The sequence below is a fragment of the Beta vulgaris genome, chromosome 4 (genome assembly GCF_026745355.1).
Source record: "Beta vulgaris subsp. vulgaris cultivar EL10 chromosome 4, EL10.2, whole genome shotgun sequence".
NCBI lineage: Eukaryota > Viridiplantae > Streptophyta > Magnoliopsida > Caryophyllales > Amaranthaceae > Beta > Beta vulgaris.
Genome location: NC_079205.1, coordinates 44,490,093 through 44,513,305, shown reverse-complemented (window position 1 = coordinate 44,513,305; position 23,213 = coordinate 44,490,093). Strand labels below are relative to the sequence as shown.

At 37.7% G+C, this 23,213-nt stretch overlaps 2 protein-coding genes across 3 annotated transcripts; one reads left to right on the top strand and one right to left on the bottom strand.

Annotated features, from left to right (window-relative positions):
- The first annotated feature begins 1,081 nt into the window (after window positions 1-1,081).
- On the top strand, window positions 1,082-4,100 carry LOC104907533 (peptidyl-prolyl cis-trans isomerase CYP19-3). Of its 2 annotated transcripts, none has more exons than XM_010696471.4 (2): window positions 1,082-1,241; window positions 3,339-4,100. In XM_010696471.4, the coding sequence occupies exon 2, from the start codon at window positions 3,362-3,364 to the stop codon at window positions 3,890-3,892; it is 531 nt and encodes a 176-aa protein (XP_010694773.2). In that variant the 5' UTR covers window positions 1,082-1,241; window positions 3,339-3,361; the 3' UTR covers window positions 3,893-4,100. The 2 variants fall into 2 exon arrangements, with proteins under 2 accessions (XP_010694773.2, XP_048499148.1); XM_048643191.2 differs by having other exon boundaries at window positions 1,118-1,241; window positions 3,342-4,100.
- A 270-nt stretch (window positions 4,101-4,370) lies between these two features.
- Window positions 4,371-6,173, bottom strand: LOC104907534 (rubisco accumulation factor 1.1, chloroplastic). The gene has a single exon (XM_010696472.3). The coding sequence runs from the start codon at window positions 6,039-6,041 to the stop codon at window positions 4,656-4,658; it is 1,386 nt and encodes a 461-aa protein (XP_010694774.2). The 5' UTR covers window positions 6,042-6,173; the 3' UTR covers window positions 4,371-4,655.
- Between the last annotated feature and the right edge of the window lie 17,040 nt (window positions 6,174-23,213).

The window sequence follows — 23,213 nt, the reverse complement described above, 5'->3', positions numbered from 1 at the left end:
CTTTTCTTGGTTCTCTTCTACACCAACTTGTTGCTTTCAAAACAAAGTCTAATATTTGTGTGAAATTTGCTTTCCTTCTTTGGCACCTCTGAAAGAATGAAACGAAGTCCTTTTCCAGAATGCCATGTGGAATCCGTTTCGCATTTTTCACAAAGCTTCTTTCGTATACACAAAATGGTCTACACGTACCCTCCTAGATCAGAGACTTGGTACAGTTCCTCAACCGTCTCCTCTACCCCCCCCCCCTTCACCATGGTGGCTTGGGAGCCACCTCCTACTCACTTCTTCAAACTGATCAACTTCAATGACTCATTCAGCAATTTGTCAGGAGCAACAACTGTCATTATCAGAGACTCCAACGCCCGCTTATGTGAGGCTTTCGCTTACAATGTAGGCCGCGCGCCAATTTTAGTAGCTGGAGCTACGACCCTCCAATGTGGAGTTCTCCTTGCTCGGCAACTTGGCATCCATCACCTCATCATTGAAGGCGACAAACCTTGTGGTCATCAACTCTCTCAAAGGTGTAGTCCACCCCTTGGCAAACTGACTACATCATTCAAGATACATTCTCCAACAGTCTACTTACTCAGAAATTCGACATGTGTACCATGAAGCAAATCAGGCAGCAGATTGAATTGCAAATGTTGGTCATTTAGTAGATTCTCCTTTTCGAATTAGTCCTTGTATCAATTCTTCACTTCATACTATACTTGTAAAAAATAACTTAGGAGTTCCCCTTCTAAAGAGTGTCTCCTAAGATTTTATTTTTCCTTACCTTAAAAAAAATTAACAAAAATTTGTATAGAAGGAACGGTTTCGTGTTAAGCAAAGTTAGAGCATGGAGTATTAAGCTAATACTATATTTTTTTTTTTGACGGGAAGCTAATACTATTATTGAGAAACAAAAAATTAAAAATAAAATTAAAAAAGAAGAAATGAGCACGGTAAGGCCCAAAAATTGTATAGAAGGAACGGTTTCGTGTTAAGCAAAGTTGGAGCCTGGAGTATTAAGCTAATACTATTATTATTATTATTTTTGACGGGAAGCTAATACTATTATTGAGAAACAAAAAATTAAAAATAAAATAAAAAAGAAGAAATGAGCACGGTAAGGCCTTTATAACTCTTCCAAAATCGCCCCTCAAATCTCTTCCAAAATCGACATATCTTCTAAAACCCTAAACCTCGTCACAGTAAGGCTCTGAGCTCCCAAAACTCAACAGTGGTCTTCAAACTAAGAGGTACTCTTTTATCCATTTTCATCTTTCTTTTGTTCATTTCCCTGCTAGTCACCTTCTACATACTCATATCTGATTTGATAAATTCTGCTGCAATTTTGTCTTCTTATGTTAGTTTTCGCCATTTCCCCTTTAAATTCCAAGTACCAGGAATTAAGGGGTAGAGCCGTAGAGGGCACAATGAAGGAACAAATAGTTCAAATTTATGTGAGATTTGTTTGATTTTCAGATTCAATTGAAAGTTAGTGCTTTAATGTATATTGATTTTGTTTTGAGAGTGAAGCACATATCGAAGGTTTGCAGGTGATATGAAATTAAAGCCTGTTGAGCTCAAAAACTGTGCGATATCATAAAATTCATCACTTGGCTTATGTTATCCTCTAAATCTGTAGAGGGTCTGTGCCGAGTGAAGAACATTGAGTGAGAATTAGATACCTGATTAACAGAATTCCAAACATAACATGCTGGAGGAAGTAGGGTTTGCTTTTTTAAAGATATACACCTTTTTATTGGTAATTTTGATTGGTGGAGTTAGGGTGTGTTTGGTTTAATGGAAAGCTGTTTTCCATGAGAATCATTTTCTAGAGAAAAGCTCAGTTCTACATTGATTTTGCTTTGTTTGGTTGCAAGGAAACTGACCATCCTTTGATCTCATATTCCTTTATTTGTGCTGTGTGTCGTTCAATAGAGTGAGGGAAGATGTAGCTTTCTTTGCCTCACTAGAGAAAGTAATTTTCCACCTTGGGAAATGAAGCTCAACCCATAATTCTCCCTCCTTGATCCAGCCCAAACCAAACAGAGGAAAGTGAGAAAATAGTTTTCTCGAAACACACTTTCCTGCCAACTAAACACATCTTGAGTAGTTTCATACTTCCCTTTTTTCCCCTAAATTGTGTGGGTAACCATAATTTGAATTGGGGAGAAAAACTGATATAAAGCATTTAAATTGTACTAAACTAGTTGGTAATGAGAGTAAGTCCCTGTATGATGAAGACTATATCACTACTTTGAGCATACAAACCGTAAACTGTAGACTCGCACGCATGTTCGTCATGCGTTACCTTCTGTTCTTTTTCCGAAGTGCATTCGGTTGAGAGCAAGATTCCCATTTAGTAACAGAGGTGCCATCTTATGTTATATTCTCTTTTGCCATGTGGAGCACGGAGTTTCTAGGACCTTGGGTTTCCCCTTTTCTGAAATGTTTCCTTTCTTGAAATTCTCAATTTATTTCATGCTAAGAAAGCCCAGAAATGGCTGATGCTTGAGGTTTCCCTGCTTCGATTCCCAAAACCCATGTTGTTTCTGTGCTACATAGGTTTTGCCATCTGATATATATTAGACCTTGGTGGTTTCCAAGTTATTGTTTTTGTGAAAGCACACATTCTTTATTCTTGTTTGTAGGTTGCTTGTCTTTATGTCTAGAGTAACTGATCAGTAATCAGTGATTTCTCAAAATGTCCTCAGCTAATTGCATAAGTACATATCAGAATGTTCTGGTCAACTGACATTGTTATGTTTATTTTCATTTGAAGGTTGCTTGTCTTTACATCTTTTTACATTTCATGTAATAGCTCAGTAATCAGTCATTGATTAGAATGTGCTCAGCTAATTTTATCTTATACTTCCTCCGTTTCTCAATAAGTGCAACATTTGCATAGTGTTTACTATTCACAGTTTAAACTTTAATTAGCTTTGGTGATCACATTCTAGGAAAAACATAGTCATGTGGGATCTTGTTAGATTCGTTTGAATGTGAATTTTTTTAATATCAACTTTTTATAATTTTTACTTATTGATAATTGAAGATATTAATGGTTAAAATAATGCATTGGCAAACGTGAAAACAAGAAATGTTGCACTTATGTAGGAACGGAGGAAGTAAATCAGAATGTTCTAGTTAGCTGATATTTGTGAGTTAGTTTGCTTGTGTTCTTTTTTTATAAGTTATATCAGAGCGTGTTCATCCAAAAGAGTAAAATGGTGCATGTATTAGTAATATATCAGAATGCTCTGGTCAGCTCACATTATTATGTTGATTTGTTTGTGTTCTTCTTTGTAAGTGATTTCTTGTAACTGATGAGACCCTTAATTTGGATTCAGTAGCAACATTTTAAAGAGCAAAGATGGCCAAGCCAAATCCCAAGGTCTTTTTCGACATATTGATTGGAAAGTCAAAAGCTGGGCGAGTTGTTATGGAGCTTTTTGCAGATGTTACTCCCAAAACTGCTGACAACTTCCGCGCTCTGTGCACTGGAGAGAAGGGACTTGGAAAACTTGGGAAGCCTCTCCACTACAAGGGATCAGCATTTCACAGAATCATTCCAAACTTTATGTGCCAAGGTGGGGATTTCACCAGGGGTAATGGAACTGGAGGAGAATCTATTTATGGGTCGAAGTTTGATGATGAGAATTTCAAGTTGAAGCATACAGGACCTGGTATCCTCTCCATGGCTAATTCGGGACCCAATACTAATGGCTCGCAGTTCTTTATCTGCACTGCGAAGACATCTTGGTTGGATGGGAAGCATGTGGTTTTCGGTAAAGTAGTCGATGGTTATAATGTGGTTGAACAGATGGAAGGAGTAGGCACTGAAAGTGGAAGGACTACTACATCAGTGGTCATAGAAGACTGTGGTCAGCTACCTGATTGTTAGTTGAGCAGAAGACATCAAAAGAGCTTGAGGAAATAAATGTGCTTAGCATTATTCTAAAGCATGTGCTTCTAGATACAAGGAATTTGGTTCTGGATATATGTATGTACTTGCATTACAGTGCTAGCTTTTTATGGCTCTGTTTCAGGAATAGATGAACTTTGCAGACTGATTAAGATTATAAATGGAATTTTTCCAAATTGTGCTTTTATATGCTTCAGGTTACATATTATCCTCATTGTTTTCCTGAATTTGTATTGTGATCTCCTTTTATGTGCTCTGATACACTTAATGATTCAGCAATATTCAGCCAGTGTCATGACATGCAGTAGATCAGCTAATTTAGCTTCTGAACCTGGCTTTCAGATTTACAGCAAACTATAAAGAGCCATCGAGGTGCCTAAAATCGAGAGCGATAGTGCTGCTTGCTGAAATAAAGGTCAATTTATGAACACATTTCATTGCCAAAATAGAAATGATATCAGCAAAATTTGATACTCCATATATTCTTCCACGGCTCAATCAAACAATTGTTTTGCAAGTACACTAGAAATTCACGTCTGTGTAAAAGATCATGACATATGTATCCATTTCAAAAACAAAACAAAAAAATTACAAGCTCTGTACTCTAACAACAGGCATCATCATACAACATTACTACATCGACATAACACTTTTTTGGTCTCTCTTCCATCTATGCAAAGCTAACAATGCACAAAAGCAGTCACCACAAGAAGAATTGAACCCTTCTAAAACTAACCACTTATTAATCCCAATCTTCATCACTTATTAACTGATCATCACCCTCATCTCTAGGTGGCCTAACCACAATAACAACCGTCCCTAAACACTGACTCACCCCGATATTCTTCAAAGCAGAACCCCTCTCCAATTTCAACCCTCCCTCATAACCATCATCACCCATCCCAGCCACCAAATAAAACCCATCATCATACTCAATTTCTCTCCTCCCCCTATCCGCCACCACCAAAATCGGCTCCTCCACATACGTCCTATTCACCTTCCACGGCAACACCTTGGCATTCCTAAACGACACAACCACCCCACCACCCCCAATCTCCGCCACAGGTGCCCACCTAGGAAGCACAACCCACCTATCCCACCCTTTCTCTGCCTTCACAATACCAAAATGTCCATCACTCCTACACTCCAAAGGCACACTCCCAACCCCACTCTCCCCCTCAACCGCCTCACAAACCGGCAAAACAACAACACTAGTCGCCTCGGCCACCTCCCCCATCCTCAACCTCACAACCGGCACCTTCACTGCCTCTTTCATTATCTCCTCCACAATCTCCTCAACCTTCCCATGAATCTCCTCATTAATCGCCTCCCTCGCCCTATCAGTCTCCGCAGCCTCCAACGCAGCCGTCAAAGCCGAGCTCCTCTTATCAGCATTATTAATAAACTCCCTCGAAAGCCTAAACAACCAAAAAGCCCAACAATCCCCAGGCTTAGTATAATCAAAACACCTCCACCCAACCTCCTCCTTCCCACGAGGGAAATCCTTAATAGCCCTTGCAACCTCCCTAGTCTTTTCCCCATCCAACTTATTCCTCACAACATAATTAGCAGTAGCAGCACGCTGCGACGTCGAAAGTAATCGAATCTCATACAAAAGCTCAGAACCTCCAGATTCAAAAAACGCGAGAGTTTCAGGATCAAGGTCAGGAGAATCAGCAATAGTCTCACGCACTTGAGCAGCAACAACAAGTCGGTTTTGGTCGACACCAGTAATGCCAGTTAATTCTTCAATAGAAGGAGGGGTGAAACCGTCGCGAAAGAGGGAGGAGATTAAGGGAGCGTATTCATACCATAAGCCGAGACGATTGGCGAGGACATCAATGATGGAGGCGGTGTCAAGGTTTTTGTATTTTTGAGGGAGGGGGTTGGGGGGAGGACGGAAAGGTTGGTAAAGGTTTTGAGGTTGTGGAGATGGGGAGGAAGAAGAAGGGATGATGAGGTTGGGGACTATAGGTGGAGGGGAGTTGGCGGAGTGGAGTTTGGAAGTGGGTTTGATGATTTGACGGAGAGAAGAGGGTGTGGTGGGGATGAGAGGGAGTTTTGTGGTGGAGAAGAGGGTGGAGGAGAAGGAGAGAGATGGGGGTTTTGGGGAAGAGAGGGAAAGCATGATTTTTTTGTGGGGTTGGGAAATGGAGGGAGATGAGATGAATATGATCACCTTATCTTATTGTTTTGCTTGCAGGGGAGAATGAAGAAGGAAGAATGAAGAAGGAAGATGTGGGAAGGGATGATGATTGGGTTGTAACTTGTATGAGCTAGAATGAGAAACTTGAATTACGAAACTATCCAAAGTCCAAACTACCCTCGTGTTCTTTCTAGGGTCTTTTGGGATATCCCGTAAAAAAAAAAAAGAATATTTCCTATTTCTTACGTTTTTCTATTGGGTTTTACTAATTTACTTGAGGGGTTAGTTTTTTTTTTTTGAGGGGAAACTTGAGGGGTTAGTTAGATAGATGATCTTTGGGTGAAATATGACGGTTATTTTCAGTTGGACACTTGGTCAAAAATTCAGTTTGATCATACGCGGCAAATGAGTCGTTTTAAGGGCAGGTTCGATAAAAGTACTCGTTGCGTTAGCGGTTAGTTCTGTAAATAGATGTCGGTTGTTGCATTAGTTATTGGTTGTCGGATATTAGTTGTTAGAGTTTAACTATGAAAATTACTTTTATGATAATTAGTGTTCGATAAAAACTAGTTGTTAACGGAAAAAAAAAAACAAAAGTAAAATATATTCAATCTTCAAAAGCTACATGTATCCCATAAGCTAATATTTATATCTAATCTAGAACAATAGTTCAAATACCAAAAGCTACTCCAAACACAACTTTTCACCATTATTAGAGTTTTGACTTAGACAAAACACTAAAAGCTACCTCAAAAGCTATTACCGAACACGCTAGGGTTAGGTCGGATCTATTTGAGTCGAGTCGATTTCGAGTCTTTTAATTTTTTATTCGGGTTTGGGCTGAATCGTGTTTGCTTCAAGTCAAGATCGGGTCGGGTTTATTCCAAGTCAATTCAATAACTAAATTAAATATGTAACTAAAAAATAAAACATTAACAAAAAGATATTTTAAATCAATACGTTCAAATAACAAAAGTGAAAGTATTGGGTCAGACCGTCTGACGAATTGTTTACCGTCAGACGGGATGAGCCCAATACATCTTCTCTCTCGCAACAACACCACTCTCGTCTCTCTGCTTCACTTTCCTCACTCGCTTTTTCTTCTTCACACAAGTGGTCTGCAACATCTATCCAAATGTAATTGCAGGTGTCTTCCGGGACCTTTTTTTTTAGAAATTGCGAATGGATGCTGGGTCTTTTCGTTTAGCTAACAGCTAGCCTTGACGGACTGCGTATTGCACGTATCAAGGGTTGAACCAACATCACTGCATTCCTATTTTAACTTGCAATAGTGCATAACCATTGGAAGTGAAAGCAAACAAATACTGTCGAAATATTAAAGTAAGAGATACAGTGGAAGGTATAGAGGAAGATAATGTTTTGGAGAGAATGAATAATTGATAGTTTACGCATATATATACATGCTATGGAGGTTTACAACTGTTAGCTATACTTTAGGAAAAGATAGAAATACAATGCGTGAGTACAGGAAACTATGATAAGATAAGTATACAAAGCTACGTAAATGCATGAAACTAGGAGAAGATAAGTACAAGTGGAATATTAAAGATACAGTAGCTAAGACTTAGTAAAAGATAGAATATAGATAGGATATGACTAAGTCAATCCTTATCAGAAGGAAGAAAGCAAATTAAAATGAAAGAATAAGAAAACTAACTGAAACGACAATATAAGTAACTTTCACTTAGACCTAACTTTCTTTCATTTAGACATAAGTTACTTTCAGTTAGACCTAAGTTACTGTCAGTTAGACCTAAGTTACTTTCATTTAGAGGTAACTTACTTTCATTTAGACTTAAGTTACTTTCAGTTAGACCTAAGTTACTTTCAGTTAGACCTACGTTACTTTCAGTTAGACCTAAGTTACTTTCAGTTAGACCTAAGTTACTTTCATTTAGACCTAAGTTACTTTCATTTAGACTAACTGAAAAGAAATGAAGATTACCTGAAAAAAAATAAAGACCAACTGAAACCCAAGTCTAACTGAAGCACAAGAACCAACTGAAAAAAAAAAAGAAGACTAACTGAAAAAAAATGAAGACTACCGGAAAAAAAATGAAGACTACCTGAAAAAAATAAAGACCAACTGAAACCCAAATAAGTCTAACTGAAGCACAAGAACCAACTGAAAAAAAAAAAAAGAAGACTAACTGAAAAAAAATGAAGACTACCTGAAAAAAAATGAAGACTACCTGAAAAAAAAATAAAGAATTAGAGCAACAAAGAGGCAAACCATATTCCTTAGCTCACCATCAGCATCACCATCTCCACTCCATCTATCTATCCCTCTTAACCGTCTACCTTTCTTTCCTTCTCTCCACAAATTAAATGGAACTGCAACTTGTAGACCCAGACTTTCTTTACTTCCGGCGATGTGCTTTCCTGGTCTTACTTCTTACTTCTTAGAATCATCTCAGAAAAAAATCACACAGAAACTTCCTTCAAAAACATATTGCTCAAGCATGTCGTCTTACTTCAAACTTGTTGTCATCGCATTTTTTATGCTCACTGCATCGTCGTTGTCATCGTCGTCAAACAGTTCTACATATAATTAACTGAAACGCAAGTAAGTCTACCTGAAACGCAAGTAAGTCTAACTGAAGTCGTCCGACGAGAATATTGTGTCGGACGAGTCCGACACAATACGAACTCATAACAAAATTACAAGATAATAATAAAGTAAAATAATAGAGTATAGAATTTCGTTCACTTCATAGTATCAAATTATAGTTGACGGTATAGGTCGGATTGATTTTTGACGAGGTAAGTTCCAGTTCGTATCAGTTCACTCGATTTTGTGTTGCCATTTTTAGGTCTGATTCGGGTCTCATGTCCAGCCATTCATTCCAAGTCTCAATTTGAGGGTTGATTAATGAGATACTAATACTTTTCAAACTCTAATTTGTAGTTTTGAATGAAAATGATGTATTTACCAAATTAAACACCACCAAAGTCTAAAAAGTCTAAAATGCTACCATTAGCATATTACGTGGCAGACGAGTCGTTCATGTTGGTTGCTGCTGGTCTGTTGGAGTCGAGTCTGCTTTCGGTCTTCTTATTTTAAAATCGGATTTGGATCAGATTTTTTTCTAGTGTATGCACTTGGGTCATAGTTCGGTCTATTTCAGGTCCATTAAATAATTGACATAAATATATATTGAAAAAAATAGCAAAAAAGGTAATTTAAGTCAATACTTACAAATTACAGATTTAAGATAATACTTCCCCCCTTTCTTCTTAAATGCAACAATTGCACTTTTACGCATCCCGAAGCATTACTGTTCCAGTATGGAATAAACGTTGTTGAGCCGATAGTGTCCCAAGCTAGGTAGGACACTGCTCCCATTGGTCAGACATAATTTTATCCTCTTTTGATACTTATCTTTAGACCCATGGGCTTATTAGTTGAGTAATGGATCAGACCCAGACCCATTTACGGATGGCCTAGATGAAGAACACTGTTAAGGTATTCCAGCATGGCCGACATGATATAGATGTCGGTATCGTGGTTTGACTCTTTCCTAGTCAATGATATCTACTCGTATGCGTTGACCTTGACGGTCAATAATAACGGTCCATGAGGACCAGTATGGAACTTAGATAGCCCCCCCATACAACTAGCTCCCAAGCCGAAATTACTAGCACAGTGATGTCTTGCTTAATTATCATCTCGTCGCCATGGGTATTATTGCTTTCAAATGATGGAAAAACATAAATCTGGCAAGGATTTCGGAGTAAAGCATAAGCTTGCGGAATGCGAAACATCACCTGATTTTCGTGTGTGGACTTTATCAGAGATTTGGGAAACTGCTTCACAGCTATTTTGCATTTGGTAACACGTGGCATGATCGTGGACAGGAAGGTGAAGAGTCGCCTGATCCATACCATGAGTTTCCCTATAAATAGGGTTTTGGCAACTTCCTTTGCTCATTTTCAAACTGCTCTTGAACTTCCAACTCTTCCTCAGGCGTTTTTCTTCTCTGAACTCTAATCTTCTTGTGCCCATTACTTCTTTGTTTTTCCATCAATTTATCAAGAACATTGCAACTTTTTCGACATTCAATTTTGAGTCGTATTCTACACTTTTTCGAGCTTTTCTGCCTGTTGATCTAGGCGATTGTTCGTGTTTTTTGTACGTCAATTTCCTCTTTCCAGGTATTTTCCGATAAATTCCTTCTCTCTTTCATAATATTACCTTGTAAGCATGCTCAAAATTCTGATTCACAAGATATTTCTGAAAGCCCCCCTTCCATGACCTATAGTGATTTCTCTTCTGATTGTTCTTCTAGCCCAGTAGTGTTTGCTAATTCACCGATAGTAGAATTGACTAGAGAATGTAGGACCAAATCTCACCATGACTGTAGTACCTTTGGGAGGGTTATTGAAGAGCCCGTATTGCATGCTTCCCCTCTCACTTTCGTTAGGGACCTTGGAGAGGCCATATGATTGTTGGTATCTGGTTAGTATGGCACTATGATTGGGTTAGCCGAGCGTTCCCCATTGCTTTTTCCCTTAGTGAGCCCTCGTCCTCTAGACCAGCAGGGGTGTTGAAGGAGGGTGCCTCAAATGTGCAATCGTCTGATGATGAAAAGGCCGAAGGTGACGACATGGAAGATGTATATGAAGTATCTTCTGTTGATTCATAAGACGTGGACAGTGTTCTACTTGATATGATGTCGGATCCGGACTCGACATCTCTAGAGGCCGATGATTATGAAAATCCTCTAGAGGTTATCTCGAGAGATGACGACGAGACTTTGGATGACTTGTAAATGTTGCCATGCGAGGCAGAAATAGACAAGAACTGGAGGAAACGGCCTTGAGTAACTCATTTTGTAGTAGGGGGGAAGTGTTTGATTTCCCAGATGGATATGCATTGGTGATGCGGTCAGAAGGATGCGGGTTTCCGATTGCCCTCCTGGGCACGTAGCGGTGTATGCGCATATGTTAGATTTCGGCCTAAGGTTCCCTCTGTATCAGTTTATAGTTAAGATTTTCAAGGCCTGAAACATATGTTTGTCCCAATTAACATTGATGGGATGGGGTAACCTTATAACTTACTGGACCGTTCGCCATATAAGATACCTTAAGACCCTGAATCTCTTCCGGAAGCTTCATTGGATTAACGAAGATGATTCTGCAAAAGGTAAGGGCCAGGGTAAGAAGAAAAGGTCCAAGGCCGACAAGGAACTCGGTCAAGGTGGTTAGATGTCCATATGCACCAAGGGCAGTAAGTTAACTGTGTACTCTAAGCTAACATCCTTGAAGCAATGGCGGCCTCGTTTTTTCTGGGTCATGGTGCCCCATGACTTTCATTTACGCCGGTATTGGACAAAACCTCGTTCCAAGATGAAACATATTCCTGACAGGTGTTTCCTTGTTTGACATGCTGGGAGCTGGAAGCCTTTAAGTACTTTGAGGCTTCTTCTAAACCAGCTTCCGAGGGTATTAAACATGTTCCTGTACTGTTAACTTGGTTGCCTCATGCCAAGTATTCTCATTTCTCATGTAAGTATGCATTCTCATATGAACTCATTTATTTATATATATATATATATAGGAATGAGATCTCATGAAAACCATCTTTAGGCTGAAAACTGAAAACAATGAATCTCAGCCGTCGATCTTTCATCGTGCGAACATAAATCAATTAATCTAATTAATCTAATCTGACAGTTTATTCTACATCATGCGGTTCATTTGAAACCCATTTTTTTACCAAAAACTTTCTCTCTCCTCTCTCCTTTGATCTCTCCTCTCTCCTTCCTTTCTCTTCTGGAACATTTTTCTCTCTTCTAAACTTAATCTTCTTCTTGTTTCCAGCGTTTTTCATCCTCGATTTATAATTCCAGTAAGCTTTTAATTATTTTTTGATTTTAGATTTAGTTTTATTTCGCTTACAATATTTTTTCTTTGAGTTATAATTCTTATAATCTCTAGATCTGGTGGTTCGAAATTTTTTTGTGAACTTTTTGTTAGATATAGAAGAGAATTTCGTATATTCATATGAATTTTTGCAAGATTTACTAAATTTGCGTTATATATTGTTTGAAAAAGCTATTTTCTGTTTTTTTATGGTCAATTCTTGTTCGAATCTTTATCATCTTCTCTCTCTTTTGTGGACCTTTTTCAGAGCTTTGACATCAATTCATCATCAAATTCATCATTTCCTCTAATTTTAGGGTTCTTCTTCTTGATCGTTTTTCATATATTCTGAACTCTGAGTGTTCTTTCTCGATTTTTGTTTTTTGACTTTTCATATTTCATTGTTTCGAATTATCTCTATTTTGATTATTGATTGAGGTTGAATAATTTAAATTTCTCTGTTTTCTGGTTTGAGAGTTATGTGGTTTGATGAGTAATTATTAATTTTTTGATAATTTTAGAACCGATAAATGAACATTTCAATAGTAGAAATGAGCTCAACAAAACAAAATTGGACATGCCCATAAACAAAAGTTAACATGAGGTTAGTTAACCCTTGAAATATATATAGTTACCTTAGATGTGGAAGAAGTTACTCTTATAGCATATAAAGTTACCCTAAAAGTGCTTAAAGTTACCCTTGAAATATGTATAAAATTATCCTAAAATTGCTAAAAGTTACCGTAAAAATGGTCAAAGTTACCCTAAAAGTGGTAAAAGTTACTCTTATAATAGATAAAGTTATCCTTGAAATATATAGAACTACCCTTAATATAATAAAGTTACCCTAAAACTGGCAAAAGTTACCCTAAAAGTGTTAAAAGTTACCCTAAAGGGGTTAAAAGTTACCCTTGTTTTCAGTTTTCATATTAAGAGTTGTTTTCAGCGGATCCCACCCTCATATATATATATATATATATATATATATATATATATATATATATATATATATATATAGGAATGGGATCTTGTGAAAACCACTAGCTAATCTGAAAACTGAAAACAAGCAATCTCAACCGTTAGATTATCCATAGTATAATCTAACGGACGAAATTCACGGATGAGTTTTGAGCAAAAAATCGAGCGCGTGCTTTCTCTCAGAGCAAAATTCCAGATCAAACTTTCTCTCTCCTCTTCTCCTCTCTCTCCTTCGTTTATCTTCTGAAACTCAGTAACAAACTTACAAGTTAAACATATTTAATCATTAAGAGATATAATAGTGATAACTTAAACATCTTATATTATATTAAAGTAGACAATGTTAACGTTACTTGACATAACAATGATAACTTATGTTAAAGTATATGGTCTTACATTCTACATAAGTTAACCTTACAAGTTAGTATCACTATTACTAGATGATTTAATAAGGTGGTAATCCTTGCCACTACGCAGTACCATCGTCCCTAGTAGTACCTAAAAACATAAATACAAAACGTTATGAGCCGAGGCTCAGTAACAAACTACCCTAGCAACGTAAACTCATTTCAACTCATTTTATTTACAAAACAGGGAGAAAGAATAATTCAAACATTTACGAAAACAATACTCATTCAATTCACTTTAATATTCTATGATTCCATTTCATCAGTTTTTACTCTGGTTGATGTACATCAGTTAGTGATGGGACGTCTCCCAGTATGTGTATGCACCACTGTGCAAGGGCCTTGGCCCGGGGCATTGCCCTACATCAGTAAACAGTAGTGAGCTAGTGCCCCAGTAAACAGTAGCGGGACAGTGCCCTAGTAAACAGTACGGTACGTGCACGACCTTCAGTCAGTCAGTAGGTACAACTAACCAGTTCTTTCACTTGACTTTATCATGTTACGTTTCTTTTATTTTAACAATGATCAGTGTATTTCAGTAACTCAGTAACTTCCATTAATATTTCATAAACAATATCATTTTCAGTGATCAGTATACCTCTATAACTCAGTATCTTTCAGTCTTTTAGAATTATATAAATCTCAGGATACGTAATCAAAACATGTAATAATATTCCCGCAACTCAAAAAAAACACATGTTCATAAATCATCATCTCAATAGCATATTATAAAAACACATTTCAAAGGAATTGCGGGTACCCGGAGTAGTTGTTACCTTGATTGCAGAATAATAATAATAATCCTCTTCTTATGTCCTTGATATCGTCCTTACTGAGCTCCGAGGAACGAGTTCTTTTCAGTTTCAAAATGAGTATTTTTTATAAGTTAGAAATCAATAAAAACATTAGTATAAGTGTTCTTTAAGTATGATTCTTAGTTTATAGTATTGATTATATAAGTTATATAATCTAACTTATTTAGCGATTATGTATATGTTGAAGTTATAATAGTTTATCCAAAAATATTTATACTTAATTCAAGTAATATTACTTAAAAATCGAATTAAAAGTATTATCCCTCAATTAGTCATATTATCATGTCATAGTTTTATAATTTAATAATTGCACTCATATAAGTTAGTTACTTATTAAAATTACAAGTGATTATAACTTTTAAACTAATATAGGAGTATATGTTAAAATATGTTATAACTTAAATAACATGAGACTTGATAACCTGTAATTTATAAGTGGTTTTTGGTTTAACTATTTGCATGAGTATATTAATCTTGGTATAACTTAGCAATTAGGAATATGTTACATGGGAGTATATCATGTAAAATCTTTAAAAAAAATGAGTGATTTAGTAATATGAGCAACATTATTAAGTGGGTCATTTTAAATTACTACCTACATATACATTTATAAAAGGTTGAGAAACAAATTCCACAACATAAAACTTACCCAGAATAAGGAAAACTGATTTTCCTTCTCGACAGACACTCACGCACAAGGAAAGAAGCAGGGGAGGAAAGACGTGGGTCTTTGAATCACGACGAAGGGCCTGCCGGTGGGCAAAAATTCGCGGCGGTGAAGGGCGACGGAACAGCAACGAGTAGAAAGGCGGTGATTGGTGTGTGGTGGTGTTGTGGTGTCGCGGAAAGGAGAGAGAGTGAGGCGAGTGTGTAGGGGGGGTCGAAAGAGACGAGAGAGTGCGCGAGAGAGGAGGGGAGATGGTGGGTGCGGGTGGCGCGACTGGATGTGGCTGGGTGACGGCGTTCCGCGGCGGAGGAAAAGGTCGGCAGGTGGGGCGGTGGTTGTTGTGTGGTGGTTGTAGTAGCGGCCGAAACAGAAGGACAGAGGAGTTGAAATATTTGAAAACTTTTGTTTCAAATTCTTTTAGTTGATTTTATTTTCTGAATTGTTGTTGATTTTGTGATGTAAAAACACAATCCATTATTCCCTATTTATAGAGAAATCCTCATCGCAATAGATGATTTTCAGAATTTTAAAATCCTCAAACCACTTGAGTCCATATAATTCAAGAAATCAAGTGGCTAAATTCAGGGGTTTTGAGAAAAATCCGGTGGATTAAGGGTGGTTGAGAGAGTGAAATCTCAATTAAGTATATTGAGGTGGTTTTTGACTTTGTTGAGCAATCTCCATTCTTGTCCTTCCACGTATGGAGGAGGAAGAGGATGGAGTTATTTCTTTTTTTTTAATTTGTGTTTTATTTTCTGATTTTGGGGAAGAATAGTGCTGGGCTATTTTGATTTGTTTGGGCTTCAAAGAATTTGGGCATTGGGTCCAACAGCATTTGTTACTAACCTTAAGTCTTACATCATTTACAAGATTGATGCTATGGTTTAGTAATTTAATTTATGAACTTCAAAATTACTAAACAAAATAACTTAGAAATTATCTTAGAAATTTTTATTTACTAAAATTGGTTCACTTTTAGTTTAATAATTAAGATTAGTTATTAATTAAATATAAGTAAAACTTAGGATATTACAGCAACCCCCAATTCCCTTTGTCCTCCCCTGTGCCACATACACCAACTCACATAACTTGCACACCACCACCTGAATTATCGTCGGTACACAAGCGCAGCCTTCCCCTCACTCCTGCTCACCACGAGCCACACCTAGTCCCCAGTACCCCATAGCTATGGCGTATTCCCGACACCCACGTTGGACTCCTTTGACCCCTCCCCTGCATCCAGCGGTATCTCCTGCCTCCCAACCAACGCATCACCCCCCGAAACCTCACTATTGTCCTGTTCGCTATCACAGTCGACCACCGTCGGGTGCGCACCTCCCTCCACTCTCCACCCCACAACCTTCACCTGCACAGCACCATTCCCGCCAGCACTCCAATGGCCCAACACCCGACTTCCCCCTGTTTCTTCCCCTAGGTTGGGAGGTGGGAGCTCCAGCCATTGGGCTCCCACATGATTCTCATCTTTCTTTTCTATTAATTTTCTAATTCTTTTTCTTATTTTTTGTTTTTTTTAGTCCTCGATTGTCTTTTTTTTATTAGTTTCTTAGCAACTTTTTTTTCCTTTTCTTTTTATTATTACTTTTTCTGTTGAAAACCTAATTTTTTTTCATTTTCTTTTTATCAATATCATTATAAGATTCATGCAAGTTCGCAACAAAATGGTTCGAGTTGGTCTTCAAGAAGTGATACAATGTAATGTTAAGTTTATTCGACAGTTCAATTGCATAATAAGATTTTCCATTATATTGTTTATGCTCTTGATACTTTTCATTTTTGCTTGGATCTTTGTTAAAAAATCATACTTGTTGATTTCTTGTGACTATTTTGGTTTGATGGGTCAATTTTTCGGATTGGTATGGTGTTTTATTTAGTGGTAAATTATGGATCTTGGTGGGACATATTTGGTGTTCGGTCATTGTTGGGGTGCATTTGGGTTCCTTTCCTAATATTTTCTTTTGCTGTGAGGACAGCGCAAGTTCTTGCTTGGGGGAGGAATATTCTATCATTTATTGCTTTATAGTGTAGATTTTAGTGCTTTAGTAGGATGTTCCATGGTTTTCACGACTTATTAGGAGTGGGAGTTTACATGTAACCAAAAAAAATTATATTATTTTCTTAGTTGCATTAGCATATTTCATCTCATGTTAGTTGCATCTTTGGGACAATTACTAGCACTATTTAAGAAGCTTGTTAATATCTTTACTACAGTTTTAAGTGTGATTCATCTCGTTCATGACTCTTCATTGCATTATTGTATTATGATTGATTGCTTGTTGTAAGATTGGTTGATCTCTCTCTAACTTGATTTAACCTTACTGTTTAGACATCTTAACCCATGTGAGCTTTTGTGCCTATAAACTGACGTATTTGTGTCAGTTATGTTGTTTCATGTGTGATTAGTTCATTTGTTGCATGCATCTTGTCTTTGACTTGGTACTTTTTGGCACTTGGCTTTATAAGTAGTTGGATATGACTAAGGCATTATTTTCATTGTTCTGAGCCTCCAGAGATATTTTCTTTTCATATACATTATCCTTTCTCTAGCTTCGTTGAACCTTTCCTGACTCTTTTCTGAATCAATATCTACATTACAAGCCTCTTGCCTTTTATGATTTCTGTACCAAATCATTGCTTAGTTGAGTAGCATTATAGTTTATGTTTTGAGCTTGTTTTTGTGGTTTTGTGGTAATTATTGGATGGAAATATGTTGAAAGAAAGTTGCTTGAAGTAGTGTGTAAGTACAAAATGAAAAGAATGACGAAAAAGTTGTGAAAAATAATTTTTGAAAAATGGAAAGAAAAAAAAGTAAAAAAGATCGAAAAGGAGAATGAAATTTGTTGGAGTTGATAAAGATGGTACTATACTGATTTAATGGTAATGTGTTGTTGAACTATAGTAGAAGTTTTTGTGATGTTTTCATCTAATAGTCATAGATGTTAAAATGTTGTTTTCTCCACTAGTTGGTTTTTAGCACCATATTTTCAAATATATTTCCTACCCATATCCTCAGCCCCATTACAACCTTTAAAAGTCACAATCTTCCTCCATTGTAATTTCAAGTGGATAGTGAGAGGATAGTTAAAGTTAAAGAGTAAATGTTTCATTTGAGTCGACATGGTTTAGGTTGAGTTTTATTGATTATGCCATAAACACATGAGATATGAGCGCACATGACTAAAGTGAGATTTCTCAGGTTTGGTTAAGTTTAGCTTGGGAGAGAAGATTTGTGGTATGATTGGAGAGTTTATTGCTTTACATGATGTACTATGCGGCTTTGTTCGAGATTGTTCTATGCTTTATTAGTGTAGTCATTATATCTCTTGTGTTATCAACTGTGTGTTTGGCCCTATCATATTCCCATATTGTATGTCATTTTTCTTTTCCAATGTTAATGTGTAATTACTTGAGGACAAGCAATGGTTTAGCTTGGGGGAGTTTGATGTATCATATTTTTATATATTTTTTAGATGCATTTAGGTTGAATTTTAGGAGCATCTAGGTGCATTATAGTTCGTAATTGCGTATAATTTGTTAAGTTGTGAAGTATTGCTCCTTTTGTGCTTTTTCGTTGTTCTTTGATGAATATTGGGAACACAATTGGAGTATGATTGAATGAGCTTTTTGATGAGCAATTGGAAGGAAGTTACATCGATAAGGATCATGATGAATATCTTTGAGTGCAAATTGGAGCCAAAATAAAGTTGGAATTTGACGAAAAAATGGTGGAAATTAAGTCATGTCTACTCTTTTATCCAGAACTTCTGACTCGATTATGATAATTGATTATTTCCAGTGGCATTAGAAATTAGGCTTGAAAATATTTCCAACGATATCTTATATGGCACAAGGCGAGTTATATTCTAGGAGATATGGGCTTTACAAGATCGCACTGTTTTTTCGGGGCTTGTTACACGTACGAGAATTTGTTATATTTGCCTATTTAATAATTTATTGGCATTCCTTATCTTGTAAGTTACTTTCCTAGCTATATTAGGTTACCTAGTCTTATGTATATTAGGAATCACTCATTGTTGAGACTCTATCTCCTTCTCATATATATTGTAGACATGATTTATAGTTTTTTGAGTTATTGTTCTTCAAGATTTCATATTTCCATCGTCATCAATTCAAGTATTCTCATTTATTTTATGATTTTGATAATTAGTTATGCTTTCTTTTATATTTATTTATTTTCTTTGATTATTATATGTGAGTAGTTTTCCAATCTAGGGTTAAGCAAACTCTATCATGATTAATATGTGATTTATTCCTTTCAATTGTCAATTAATTGTTTATTTATTCTTGCTTAATTGATTGTGCATATTTCAATACTAGATTAGGGATAACTAGTATTGTTTTGATTCCATTTCTTTATCACAACGGGAGTTGGTTTTGACGGATTTGAATATTTTAATTAAAAAATATGAAGTCCTCTACGAGAGTAGGTAGAATGGATTGTTAGAAAGTTAGAGTGTCGTATTTAATGTCTTTAATTTGCATGATTACAAAGGAGTAGTCTTGAGTGCATATTAGGGAAGTCATAGATACTCGAGATAGGTTTAAGATATTTTTATAGGGTGTACTTTTCCCTATGAACATTTATTGATTAGTTTGGGTAGGAATTATTATCGTATTAGTTCATGCTAGTGGGATACTTGACTCTAAAAACTTTTATTTATATATTGATTAGTATAGTTTATTCCGCCATCATTGATATTAATCTCGTTTAGTCTTACCATTAGTTAAGGGTTAATCATATAACAACTTTCTCTTTGTGGGATTGACCCTGACTTACCCTAGTCATAGTTAGGAGGTTAGTTTGGTTATTTATTTTCTTTAGGTTCAAGATCCCAGTTGATGGTGAGGAACTAGAATCTAGGGTAATAGAGGTTGATATTGCTAATGCAGACCCTCAAGTTGAGTTCGAGGAGCTGGAAGACCAGGGCACCATCATCTAGGAGACAGCCGATAATGAGGTCGAGGAGAATGATGACGTTGTCATCCTTGACAAGGGGCCAGATGGTCTCGAGCCTAAAGCTGCTGATGCGTCCATTGATGAGGCCGTGAAGGTGTTCGGTGCTAAAGCCATTGTGGCTGGGTATCATATTCCGACAATGATCTTGCTTATGAAGCTGTATAGGGTTTTAGCCTAGGTTTTCCCCCTTTCCCTCTTTAGCCTTTTCCAGTCATGCCGTCTCTGGATGGCCTACTTTGTTCATTTTTCTAACTAGCTTGAACTAGGATGTAATTATGACTTTACTTTAATTAATGAAGCTCTATCGCGTTCTTTTGCCGGTAAATCAATTGATTAATATTGTTGCTTTATCGCATTCTTTTTCTATTTACCTTGTTATTGGCAAACGAAAGTAGGCAATATAATTTTATGATGGCGGATTCTAGTTGGTTCATAACACTAGTGGAAAAATGAAGAAGGGCTGCGCTGAAAAAGGCTTGTAGGGGTGCGCTTTTTGACAGCAGCCCTTTCAATAGTAGCCCTTCACTTTTTAAGTAAGGGATGCGCTTTACAAGCTTAGAAGGGCTACGCTTTTTAGTAAAAGCGCAACCCTTCTAAGCTTGAAGGGCTGCGCTTTTTTCAACAAGCGCAACCCTTCTAAGCTTGAAGGGATGCAGCCTTCATGAGCCTTCCTACTATGAAGGGTTGCGCTATGAAAAAAGCACATCCCTTCTTGCTGATTTTTTTTAAAAAAAAATAAGTAGCCTCCACACAGCCTGCACGACCCATCCCACCCACAGCCCCTGCCCACCCCCTGCCTCTGCCCACCCCAGCCCACCCCCTGCCTCTGCCCACCCTAGCCCACCCCCTGCCTCTGCCCACACCCACACCCACCCAGACCTGCTGCCCACCCCAGCCCACACCCCTACCCACCCCCACACCCACCCAGACCTGCTGCCCACCCCTGCCAACCCCTGCCCACCCCCAGCCCACCCCTGCCCACCCCCTGCCCACCCCTGCCCACCCCTGCACAGCCCCCAGCCCACCCCTCTACCGTTAAGGTCATTGACCAACCAAGACTAACTTTAGCTCATATATTAATCTCTCATGCCGGCATATTCGATTAGGTCATGGACCAGCAAGAGAGTTATAATGGCTTCCTCCTATCGGCAGATTCGAGGAGATCGTTGACCGATCAGGGGTATGTAACTGATTTGCATTCTTCTGTCGGTAGGTCTCTATTGGGTCATTAACCAACAAGAGCTATGACGTGAGTCATGCTCATCCTCCATCGGCAGATCTTAAAAGGTCATTGACCGATGGAAGGGATAGTCATGAATTTGTTCTAGTTTTTCGTGACTGCAGATCCAATGAGGTCATGGACCATCTGGGAAGTAATAATGAATTGTACGCATTGTAGGTTAGAAGATGCTCGTCTTATTAAAGTGGCTCTTCCCGGTCATATTGGAATTATTCAACTACAATCAAATAATACTCCACTCTGTCCCATAATATTCTTGACACTTATCAAGGCACATAGTTTTAGATGATAAGTTGTTGTTTGGTTTTCAAATGTTATTTTATTGAAAAATAGATGTGATAGGAGTTAGTAGTTAGTAAAAGTAGTATTATTTTATTTTAAGGAGAGATAATCATGGTCATGGTTAGAGTTGGTAGGTAATAAGAGTGGTATTATTTTATTTGGAGGAGAGAGAGTGTGGGCCAATAGTTAAAAGGTAGAATGAGTAAAATAATAGTGGGTCATATCCCAAAATAGAGTGTGAAGTGTATTTTAGGACAGATAAAAAAGGAAAGAGTAAAGAGTATTTTGGGACGGATAGAGTACTAGGTTTGGCTAAGTAATGTTACTTATGGAAACAATGTCGTTTTATTTTTAACTAGGGGAACATCATAAGAATCAAAACTAAGAAAGCTAACACACTGGCATTCCGGATGTTCTTCAATAGCTTATATGTCATGTCTTCTAGCCGGTACGTCCCTTGCACAATCTCCTTTTTTACTAGGTAGGGCCCTTCCCAGTTAGCTGTTAACTTTTCATCAGCATGGACTTTTCCTATAGTCGTTATGCGTCTTAAGACTAAATCTTCCTTATTGGCCGGCTTAATTCGCACTCGTTGTAGGCTTTCAATCTTTGTAAGCGGCTGACCTAAGCTTTATGGCTAGCCTTACCTCTAGCAATAGATTTATATCCTCCTTGTGCAGTTTATTTTATGCTTTGGATCATAGTTTAGAATTCTCCAGTTTGGCAATCTAACTTCAATCAGTAGCACAACTTCACCACCAAATGCTATTCTGTAAGGGGTATCCCCTGATGTTTCTTTTTCTGTAGTCCTGTTGGACCATAGTACTGCTGGAATCATGTCAGCCCATGCACCCTTCAAATCATCTAGTTTCTTTTTTAGTGTGCTCATGATTTTCTTGTTAGCGGACTCAGCTTGGTCGTTACTTTGTGTGGACACATTGAGAAGTATGTAAATTTAATGTCGTAAGGACTCAGGAAACTCTTGATCGGTCCGTAATCGGATTGGACGTCATCGTCCATCACAATTCCCATGGGAATTCCAACCTTGTGATGAGGTTCTGACAGATGAATTTTTTTACCTGATTGGTCGTGATCTTTACTATCGGTTTCGCTTTAATCAATTTAGTGAAGTAATCAATTCTTACTATCAACAACTTTCTTCCCTCGGATGGTGGTGTGAAAGAATCTATGATATGCATCCCCCACTGAACGAAAGGGATTGGATTTAGGATTGACTGCAAATCGTTTGTCACCTCTACACCCATCCCATCCTCCTTCTCCCCCTGTCACACAACAACCAGACCACCCTGCACCCCCCCCCCCCTAAGGGTTCAGAGTGCCTAAAAGACAAGGTATGTACCAAAGAAGAAAAGAGGTGAGAGGAATACTAGGAACAAGCCTAGGCAATCAGCTACAGAAGAGGCTGCAGATCATGATGAAATGAAGACTGGTAAGGGTGATGGTGAACAAGATGAACCCAGGGACTTTGAGAGTAGTGAAGATGAGGACTTTACTGCCTCAACAGAAGCAGATGAAGAAGAGGATGAGTTGGAGGATTATGTGAATGAAGATGAGAATGAGGGTGTTTTAGAAGATGATGCCAGTGAGAAGGGTTTTGAAGATTTATTGGATGACTAGAGTGCAATGGACAAAATTTACATAAATGGTAAAGTGGCTGGTCACATGGATTTTGGGGATGTTAAGCTATAGGCTTGGATGATTTTCTCCAATAAAGAGCAATTTTTGGGAGTTTTTAAGGACTATTGTGTGCAGGAGGGCTTTGTTGTGTGCCCTTATAAGCATGACAACAAGATATACACTGCTAGGTGCAACTATGAAAACTATCCTTGGAGGATTCATGCATCTGTCCTCATGGATGGAAG

Excerpts from the sequence above, each read along its gene's own strand:
- LOC104907533 (XM_010696471.4), top strand. The coding sequence starts at position 3,362 with ATGGCCAAGCCAAATCCCAAGGTCTTTTTCGACATATTGATTGGAAAG.
- LOC104907534 (XM_010696472.3), bottom strand. The coding sequence starts at position 6,041 with ATGCTTTCCCTCTCTTCCCCAAAACCCCCATCTCTCTCCTTCTCCTCC.